The 10,761-nt window shown below is 38.8% G+C and overlaps 1 protein-coding gene across 1 annotated transcript in view; it reads right to left on the bottom strand.

Moving 5' to 3' along the window:
- Positions 1–470: 470 nt before the first annotated feature.
- The window catches only part of CRYM (crystallin mu), a 10,571-nt gene continuing 280 nt past the window's right edge, over positions 471–10,761 (bottom strand). The window contains exons 2-9 of the mRNA XM_014936196.1: positions 10,689–10,761; positions 10,237–10,387; positions 9,162–9,224; positions 6,912–7,013; positions 6,177–6,360; positions 4,305–4,426; positions 3,405–3,489; positions 471–2,811 (exon numbers count right to left, since the gene is read on the bottom strand). Coding sequence (XP_014791682.1) covers positions 2,747–2,811; positions 3,405–3,489; positions 4,305–4,426; positions 6,177–6,360; positions 6,912–7,013; positions 9,162–9,224; positions 10,237–10,387; positions 10,689–10,761 — 845 coding nt within the window. The 3' untranslated portion in view covers positions 471–2,746. The remainder of the gene's footprint in view (positions 2,812–3,404; positions 3,490–4,304; positions 4,427–6,176; positions 6,361–6,911; positions 7,014–9,161; positions 9,225–10,236; positions 10,388–10,688) is intronic.

The following is a 10,761-nucleotide window of genomic DNA, read 5'->3' as shown; positions in this document are numbered from 1 at the left end:
TTTGCTGTTTTCCAAATTAATTTTTTTTTTTTTTTTTTTTTTTACACAAACCCCTTTGTGTTTTTATGATTAAAAGTATTTAAATTAGTGAATCCCAGATCTGACTCCTTAGTAACATTTGTACAGTGCAGTTCAGTTGGAGACACTTAATGTATCAATCTTATAACCCAATCCAACCCAAATCATAAAACCATGGGATTTCACATGATCTCAGTCCTACCAAGTACAAGATTCTCCTTACTTAAGGATTTAATAATCTACACTGGACAGACATCAAGAGGAGGGAACATGCAATACAGGATAATGACTTGCAAAACTGAGTACCACAGTGGAGCAGAACAGTCTCAATTTATTTTCCCCTTTACATTCAGTGACCGCATTTGCTGAGAGAGTAGCCACTGCAACAACTCGAATATTTTTCCTTATCTCCAAAAAACCCCCACCCAAATCAAAAGTAATGGACAACAAAATCAAAGACAGACAGCAGTTTCTATTTAATTTTAAAATAAATGCAAGTTATACAATTTCTTGAGATTGATTGTAACAGAAGGAACCATGGAAATTAAGGCTATTTCCCCTCAAAAAAAAAAATATCTAAAGATGGCATCCAAGCAACTCCCATTGTAATTAGATTGAATCCTCCTCATGAATTCAGAGGTACAATGCTGAAGACAGGCTCCCAGAACCTCCTATTGCCAATGAAAGTTGGGAACACTGGGTTTTCAGAACCAGGTTTTTGGACTAGTTCCATCTACTTTTAAAGTGCATGGACTGTAGAAGAGTATGTGTGAGAATTGTATTTGTACATGTGCAAAACTGTATTTATCTTCTTCCCCAAAACTCTGTCTCACTTCAAATAACACACCTCCTTTCACACAGGGACAGAACCAGGATAACATTGTCATGAATTGTAAGTGCAAGTTTTCATGCAGTTCTTGAATTATGGAACATTGATGGCTGTCACATTTGTATCACACTAGGGGAGTTCATTGCTGATGTAACAGGCTAAGTCAACACATACATTCCTGTACACATCAGAAATGACAAAAAAAGGTGTAAGAATAGAAGGGTAATTTTGCTACAATCAAAAAAATGCAAAAAATTTCCGTTCTTGTTTCTGCTGATAGAAATCTAACTCATTGACCTTGTTTATGTCAACTCAAACACATCCTTTGGCCCCATTCACTTACTGGTCTGGTACTCTTCCATGCTAAAACTCTGCAAAATACAAACTCTGCCTCTTACTACATTTTCCAACTAGATTACACAGGCCTTATAGGAGTATTATTTACGCCATACCTGCACTGTACTCATTAACCTCTTCTATACTTACTTATGCATCATCAAGGGCTTTAGCACTAACTGCTCCTGAACCTCCTTCCTGTTGCTCTACTGCATTCTTCTGGCATCAATATAGAATCACCATGTCATCTAATCCTTCCACAGAGTGAAGAACCACTTAACCTGCATGAAATAATATGTAAGTAGAAATAAAATTTCCTAAGCCACAAGTCTAGCCTAAGACAGGAATTTGTTTTCAGGGCAATAGCTATTTTTCAGCAGATGCTCAATCTTTTGTAAGGCAGTTGCATAACAGCACAAAACTGGAACTTTTCCTTATGTAGAACATCACTGGGTTCCTCTGCCAAGAAAGGATCATGGAAATTCCTGCCCCAGCAAATACCCACTGGGATAAAAGAACAATTACCAATTGATGCATAATACAGCTAAGGTGAAAATATTTGCCTGTGTGCTCAAAGTTTATCCTATTGAAATCAGTCGGCACTGTTCCAACCTTCAAAACAGCTTAGAAAAGGGACTTACAAACAGAGATCAATAACAAAATTTCCCCACAGAATATAGATAAAACCTGAATTAAAACACATTTTAGTGCTCACTTTTTGGGCAACTCCTTGCAATACAATAATGGCAATATCCCATACAGGAATGTAATAAAGGAGGGATCAAGGATAGTTTCCTCCCAGTTAAGATGTATATAATAATTTTAGCTTTGATTTTTTTGCACTCTAAGCCTTGCTGAGCCAGGTCTTCCACAAAACCAGACAAAAATCTAATATTATGGAGGCATCATTATTTAGATAAACTCCCACTCAGGAGCGTGCTTTAAAATAAAAAAACCACTGAGGGTCTGAGGGCAGGGAAGGGGGATTATGAGGGGTGAAAGTAAGGATGGTGACCTCCAGATCCCAGTTTGAGTTGGAAGGGAAGAGACGTTCAGGAGTCAGGGGCTGACTGTGTTCCCAGGAGACTGAAGACTGTCAGTGTAGCACTGAAACCCACAGTTGCAGTTGCATTTAAAGTACTATCACAGGTAAATATGATGCCAGAGTCCATTCTCCAAACTGGTACATTTTATATCAGTATGAATTACCTCTCTAAAAAAATGACAGAAGCTACCCACAGACTTCTCTTACATAAATAATTAGGGAGGAAAGGCTTGATTCCAGAATTACACCAAAATATGTAAAAATATCCTTGTTAATATCACTGCAAACATCTAATACTTGTCATTACATGAGACAGACTTAATAGTAATACTGCAGATATCTAATACTTGCCATTAGAAAGTTGTAGAAATTAATCTATTGCTGAAATTTTACTTTTCATTCTTGAATATTCTAGAAGGGCCACATTCAGATAGGATTGGTGTCTTTCTTGTTAACAAAAGATGCAAGGAAACTAAGTGCAATTTTCTTGGCCTCGTTGTGATGGTAGTCTTCTCTCTTTAGTTACCAGCTGACCATGAGTCATAAACAAATTTTGCTGCTACTGTATCTTCAACCGCCATCCCTGCAAAAGAATTGAAGTCACCTTCAAACAGTTCTTCAGCTGTATAACATAATTTAGCTTCAGAAGGGAACAGAAGGACTCAGGAAATTACCTGCCTGGAGAGGAACAAGAACCTTTTCCCCATCCTAAACACCTACAGTGTTACATTCCAAGTTTATAGCCATTATATAACTGTTAAGTGTACTATATGAACTTAATGTAACAGTATGAATCTAATTTTCAGTGTTCATATCACACTTGGCCCTTTCAGACCTCTTTCTCCCCAAACATCAACTCCAGCCCCACAGTACATTGCCACATTGTTTGCAGGTCAGACGGACTCCAAGGGCTTAACAGCAGGGCGTTTTAGTTGGAGATGTACTTCTTCCTATTGTTTATTTGCTTTCCTATCACTTTTCATTACATCAGTCCTGCTAGATAAATAAGAAGGGAAATTAAACGGGAAAATGCAAATCACATTCTACTTTCTATTGGCCAGTGCATTGCCACAGCAGTTTTGAAGATGATCAGCAGCTTTCCCACGCATGGGGGACTGAGTAAATAACAAGGCATTGTTTTCTGTCAGACTTGTACACAGGAGGGGTTGTTCTTACCCAGCGATTTAAAAACTGTTGTTTTCTCAGGCAGGGCTGGTTTTGTACCCTTCACTACTTCTCCCAGCTCGGCAAAAATCTCTGCCTGTAAAACAAATACATATTTATACAAAATATAATATTTATACATACGTTAAGAAAAAAAAAAATATCTGAGTGACTTCAAAAGAAAGAATTCCTCTGGTTCTGCTACCCCAGAACTGATTCCTTTCCATGTTGAAGCAGATCAGTATTCAAAAAAATAATACTGAAATTGAACAGGAACTACAGAGGACCAGAATGGTTTTCAGAGAAAAACAACTGTCAGACGCTCCTCACTAAGTTGCAGTGGATAACCTATCCAATAAAACACATGGGGTTTCACACACTGTACCATATCTGGACCTCTTATGTTAAAACTCAAAAATGGAAATAATATTTGTTCTGAAAAAAACATTTAAAAAGAAAAAAAACACCACTGCGTTAAACCAAAAAACTCCCTGCTGTCAGATTTCTACAGATGACCAACTGTTTCCTTGGCTTGTGTTAATCACACCAAAACCTTATAGGAAGAAAGTTACAGGTTTTAGTAAATAGATTTGAAAAATATTTAACATAACTACCAAACATTGCTGGAAATGTAGGTCTTTCAAAAAACAATACGTTGCTATTGTACACAAAGGCCAATGCTGAAAACACGCTACTGTAATATGGGGTCATGTAATGGTTGATAGAGAGGTTGTGAGGTTTTGGCACAGACATATAGAAGTATCAGTTTGAAAACAGTTTATCTTTCAGCCTGTGCCTGGAAAGCGTTAACAACTAGAACTGATGCTCTAAAGAGCTTCAGTGCAACACATCATCAACCAAGCACAAGCCAATTGCCACAAAAATAAAGTCCATAATTTAAGACAGCCTTACCCCTGATAATATAACATCTCCCGATTCTGTAAGAGCAGCCTCTCTGGAATCCACAAACAGAACAGAATTCTTCATCAGCTCATCATCCAGTTCTCTCCAGTCTGGTCTGCTTGCTCCAACAGCTAAGACAACAAAACCGATGAACTTAGGAGGAAGGCTTAAAACAAATTTAAACCACATTTTGTCCAAGAGACATGTGTGAAGTAACAATGGACATTATTGTGGAACTGTAATATACAATCTGATGTTGGCACTGGAGACACACTGGTTGATAAAACAACAACAAAAAAAAATAGGATGTGCCTGAGCAACTGTGAGAAAGCCTGTGTTTCTCTCAACCTGGACTCAGCTGTAACACTGGCATAGATATAGCCTTTTTCTGTAAGGTGCCAACCCCCTGATTTTCCACAGCTTTTTATTTTTAAACAGAGTTAACTAACATCTAATACAGCTCCTCTAAAACATTCAATATTTGATTTGTCAATAGTATAGTCTTCTCAGCAGACTCTGAGTTGCAGAGACCCAACACAGTTACCTCCCTCTGTCCATTATCTCTTGTACCCTTGTCTTTAATCAGATCATTACCAAATGCCCTGAATTTTATAGTCCTTTTATTTGATTCACACCATATTTGTTATATGTCTATAGAGAAAAATCATATTTGAAGACTCCCTCAATTATCCTGAGCAGATGAGAACCAAAGTATTGTGCAACAAAGACTTGCACATGCAGACAGAGTTCAGTGTTACTAATTAGGATTTTTAAATCTATAGCCCTCTATTATTCCCTTGTAACCTTCTAAGCAGTACAAGTGGAGCAGATTATGGATTTTCACTTATTTGGAGAAACTGAAAACAAACCAAGGAGCTCAACTTTAAAAAACAGCAAGACCACCATCAACTTGTTACTTTTTTTTAAGTGACCAACTGCTACAGAATAATAAATTCCGTGTTGCCTGAATGTCTTTTCAAACAGCACAAATGCTTCAATGGAGGAAAAAAAAAGCCACAGAAAGGAGAGGGGTCTTTGTGTATGTGTCGCCTCAGTGACTGTAGACCTTAATTGATTTCAGTTGTACTTCTGGCTTCCATGCTGTGACATAATACAGACAACAACATTCAATGACAAAGGACTAAATTGAGTTTGAAAAATTGGTAGGATACTACTGGAATGTGGGACCTTTCTTTAAATTGTTCCCTTTCACAAGTTGTTTCTGTCTTATTACCACGCTATTTGGAAAGTGCACAAGGCCATCTGAACCAGGCCCACAATTAATAGAATAAACAAATTTGGGCATGTCCAGAGACTCCAAACAATAGTGTGACAACATCATTACAAGGCAGGCAAAAAAAAAAACCAAACCCCCAAACCTCACCATAATTAGAGGTCAAATTATGAAGGTCTTAACTCAGCTAATGCATCTTTCTAACTCAAGTAAAAAAAAAAAAAAAAGAAAAAATATCAATGTGATCAGACCAAAAAAGAACAAATAGAGAAGCTTACAAAACTGGGTGAAGAAGAGAGGACAACTCCCAGGGAAGCATTACAATGAGCAGGAATCACTTTGGAAATAACATGTTTGTATGGGTTATTTGAACAGGGAGCAAGGTGAGCATCAAGTGACAACACGGGGGCAAAGACGATGCACCACAAGGGGAAAAAAGCATATCCAATGCTTTCTCAAACATCCAGCGCTGGAATACACAGGAATTCTGGCTCCAGAAAACCAGGAAGACAGGTTTGGGAAAAGTGGTCCTTACTCAAGTAGAAACGTCAAACCAGAAAAAAAAAATAATTCTGAGAAGCAGATAGTACTGCTTTTCAACAATGTGATAATAAGTGTATACTTTAAATGGTGAGAACACGGCATACCATTGATATGGGCACCTGGTTTTACCCAGTCTCCAAATAAAATTGGTGTTGTTGCCATAGTGACTGTTACAATCACATCAGCCCCAGTAACTGCCTCCTGAGCAGAAGAGCAGACCTGCACCGGACCATTAACTGAATTAGCAAACTTCACTGCTTTCTCTTTGGTGCGATTCCATATTCTGACCTTCAAGGAGAAAAAAAAAAAAAAAAAAAAAAAAACAAAATATATTGGGAAATCCTTTCTACTATCTTCCCAGCCTCCAGCCACTTTTCTGGGACTTCACAGATCACATGTGCTTTCTAGGATTAAAAGAGAAATGAGATTCTGAAAAAAAAAAAAAAAAAAAAGACAAACATATTAGCTTGGAGAATTTCTCCTTGCTGAAACATGACACTTTGTTTCAGTCTTCAGTAGATAGTTAAACACATCCTAGAGGTGAGGTTTTTTGCCCCTTGAATGTTCTCATCATACAAGTGACTAGATTTCATGTGTGTACAGCTACATTTGAATGACTACTTCGTGATGCCAGAATAACAGCTCCTTGTAAAACTATAAAATCCAAGTATTTCCAATATTTAAGAGAAAGTCACAGAAAGCTTATTCAAGTATGGCATACACAGTAGCTTTTTCAGTCAGACCCAATACAACTTCATTGGCTGTACTTTACTTATTATAAGTGCTCCTGAAACATAATAGAGAAAAATAAATGTATCCTGTTAAGATGTGTCCATTACCTCTTTAAATGTGAAGAGCTCTGTGAAGATATCATAATGGCTATATGCTTGGACACCAGCTCCCAAAATGCACAGCACTTCTGCAAAAGGTGGCATTAACAACTAAAAAGTATCAAATATTAAGAAAAATAAGGACAACATATTAACAGATATGACAAATACATATCAAAATACTATTAAAGAAAACAGTATCATTAGTCCTTTAAAAAGTGTTTTTATGCAAAATATAGTGTTGATTCATATTAATATAAAAAAATATTCAATTACCACTATATATGTATATATTGTTTTTTTTTAAACGCAGAAGCTAGTGTCAATAGCACCAAATACATCTTGGTTTAATCTGGTTTTGAATTGTTCGACTTTTGAAATTCAGGCTTAATAAGTAACAGCACGAGCCAATGCAAATTCTGGAGCCTCTGCACGCTCTAATATTAGTATAATGTATTACACCTATGTGGCTAATTAAGTGTAAAACCATTGTGTTGATGTTCTGTGCTGGCTGAAAACAGGGCTTCTAATACCAAAGCTATCAGAACTGAAAGTGATAGCCTCATAGGTAAACTGGTCCCAGTAGCCCCACACTAAACCTTCTTTTTCAACTCATTGAAGCCATAAATCATACCACGAGCATATCTTGGAATTGTAAGACTCATAATATGTACGCATTAAGCATTGTAAAAAAAAGGATGGTTCTAAGAAGCAAATATTAAAATTCAGTTCTGCAGTTGCTTTTGGTTTTCTGGTTTACTTCTTGCCTGTGATTCACCAATACTTGGCAAAGAGGAAGAGAGAGCTGCTGGAGTCCAGCCCTAAGCTATCCTTGTGTCTTGTTTATGCATTTGCTGTGGCCATTCACTTCTGTATAAAAAGCTTTCTAATTGTCTAGGCTCACAACACTTATTCTGCTGCAAATATATTGAAAAAAAAATCTCATTGATCCTGTTTTTCAGCAGCAAGAACTCTTTTTAATTTTCTTTTCAAGGACTCTGAAGCACTGATTTCAAAGGTTCCTTGCATAAAAGCATGGGTCTTTGAAAAGCAAGTGGCATAAAGAGAACAAGATGACAACTATGAGCTAAACTCAAACACTTCTGAAAACTTCCCAAAACAGCAGACGGCAATGAAGGATCTGATCTTGAAGTCCCTTCAGCAGCCAAGCTCCTTTGAGGACAGCAGAACCAGACTGTGTAAAAACTGTCAGAACTGCCCAAGTATAGAACAACTGAGATGAATGAGATCCTACAACCTCATGTCTGAGGAATCCATTGTACCTTGTTCTGTCCCTTGGACCAGGGGAAGCTCTAGGGGACAGGTTCTTCACTCCAATTTTATGTCAGTTTAGGTCTATTGCCACAGATAGAGTCATGCTGGCATGAAGGCTGCCACTAACAAAGTGGTGAGATCACCCTTCATTCTGATGCAAAGCTGATGGGTGAAAAACAGAATTATTTTTCAGCTCTGGCCCTCTTCTTATTGCCTCATCCTTTGAGTTGAGGACTAAAGCCTTGCTATGCAATGGATGATGACTTGCTCTCTTTCCACTATCAGCAGCCCAACCAAGCATAGTTTTAAAAAAAGAACCCAAACCCAACAATTTCCAACTGAAATTGAAATGATGTAAAGCAACATACAGCAAGATACACCTCACCTGTCTTAAGACACTGAAATTTATGGCTGTAGTGAGGCACAGTCATCTGGACAACTTCCAGTGACAACAGAGAAGCTGACAGGCAGCTTTCTCTGGACAAGTTATCTGGGTATCATCTCTCTTAAGAGGACCTATTTTGTCGCCTGAAAATGTGCATTTTCCTTTTTTTTCCTCCAGGTCCAGTGCAACCCACCTGTCCTGCTCCAACAGCAGAAGACATACATCTAAGCAAAACTGAGTTTATCACCACAGCTGCATCACTCAAAGCTGTAAAGGAGCATATTAAGACAAGCACAAAAGAAAATGGCAGAGGAAGACACCTCAGTAAATTGCCAGAAGAGCACAAACAAGCCACAAAAACATAGCTCAGATTCCTTCTCCAATCATGCATAAAATGTTAAAGCAAGACACAACTCAATCAATCAAGACAGAAAACTACATTTTTAAGTTTTGCCTGAAGATACATATGTTGCCATAAATCTAATTTAAAGCAGTATTTGATGAAAAGTCACACACGGCATTTACATCATTGCCCCTAGTTATTTTATATATAACACCACTAACTGATTCTGTCCCGATTTAGGAAATAGAAGACATACCTTAGTAGCAATTGCAGAAACTGCAGCTGTTCGTTTTGCTGTAATGACACTGCCATCTAGGACCTTTAAAAAAAAAAAACCAACAAAAAACAATAGTTCAAACAGACGCGTTAAGTAAATACCAAACATTTTTATCTCATTTGTACATTACGTGATATTAGAGAGCACAGATAAAAACATAAAAGTTGATAACCACTATCATAGCAACCACAAACCATGTAAAATCGCATGTTTAAACTGGGCAGATTCTGTCTATTCTAGTTCTTCCATGTCATTCCACCAGCACAAATGGAGTGAAAACTGGTCAGAGCTGAGCCACCCCTAACTCTCACAACTCTTCATGCACTTCCCTGGCTCTCCAACACAGGGAATCGACTGACACAAGTGCAGTACTCCATACTCCAGTGCACGCTGGCATGCTGAGACTGCGCTGTCTTGGTCTGTATGAAGGGATGACAGGGAACCATGGAATTCCTTTAATGTGCATCACTCACAGGGGGACACTCCTGCCTCAATGTGTATTAACTACTGCATACAAATGAATTAGGGGGCTTAAAAATTGACACAGATTTGGAATAGAGGCCAAATAGTTTTCTTGACCAGTTTTGGCCCTTTAATAATCATTGTTATTAAAGTGCAATGCAATACTCATAAATACTCATAAAAAATTCTTAAATTCTTTAAACAAAGAAAAAACAAATCAGACTCCCAGTACTGTTCCCTGCAATGCCAATTGTAAATCTCCTTTGATTTAGGCTTCAGATGGTTCAAGATCAACTCCTTATTCAGCAACGCATTGTTTTCTTTCAAATGAAAGGTAAACTTTTCCTGATCATTTCTCTCTTCCAGTCATCCTGTGAGCCATTAGATTCCCTTCAAGTCACAAGTAGCAGTAAAGAGCAGGGAAAGAGCAATAAAAGATACAATGCTTTTGGCCAAACCCTCACATGGCACAAACACATTTTCATTCATGATGTAGGTAAATTCAGGCCAATTTACACCAGCTCCAACTTCTAAGAATCAGGAGGGAGAACTGACAGAACATGAAGAACACAGAAGCATACATGAAACTCACAGCTTTTAAAGAACCATTGCTTGGCTCAAATAAGAGGACTGTTGCTTGGTGAGAAGGGACAGAAGAATCCTTCTTGTGCTCGTAAAAAGTCACCAACTTGGTTGTCAGAGCATCGTCTGTGGCACTATAAGCAGGCATGACTCCTAGGAACCTTGTAAAAGAATTACTTATTTTACTTACATACCCTCAGCACGTGAGCCTACAGCACTGGAGTGGTTAGCACCGAATCGCAACTAACCCGTTAATCAGTAACTCGGTACCAACGACCTTTTCCGATGCTCTAACTCCTTTTCCCCCGTCCCTTCCCCACCGCAGCCCCGACTCTGGCTCCCCGCGTTCCTCGCTCCAAAGGGGCCGCACCTCCTCCCGGGGCTCTGCCCGGCCGCCCCTCACAGCGCCCACCCCACCCGCCCCGCCGCCGGGAGGGCGGCCCCGCTGCCCGCCCGCCTCACCCGCCGTGCCGGTGCACCGGCACCACCGTGCGCACGGGCTGCACGACGCCTCCCGCCGGGCCGGCCGAGAAGT

The sequence above is a fragment of the Calidris pugnax genome, unplaced genomic scaffold (genome assembly GCF_001431845.1).
Source record: "Calidris pugnax isolate Ruff unplaced genomic scaffold, ASM143184v1 scaffold17, whole genome shotgun sequence".
Taxonomy (NCBI): domain Eukaryota; kingdom Metazoa; phylum Chordata; class Aves; order Charadriiformes; family Scolopacidae; genus Calidris; species Calidris pugnax.
This window is presented reverse-complemented; position numbering and strand designations above follow the sequence as displayed.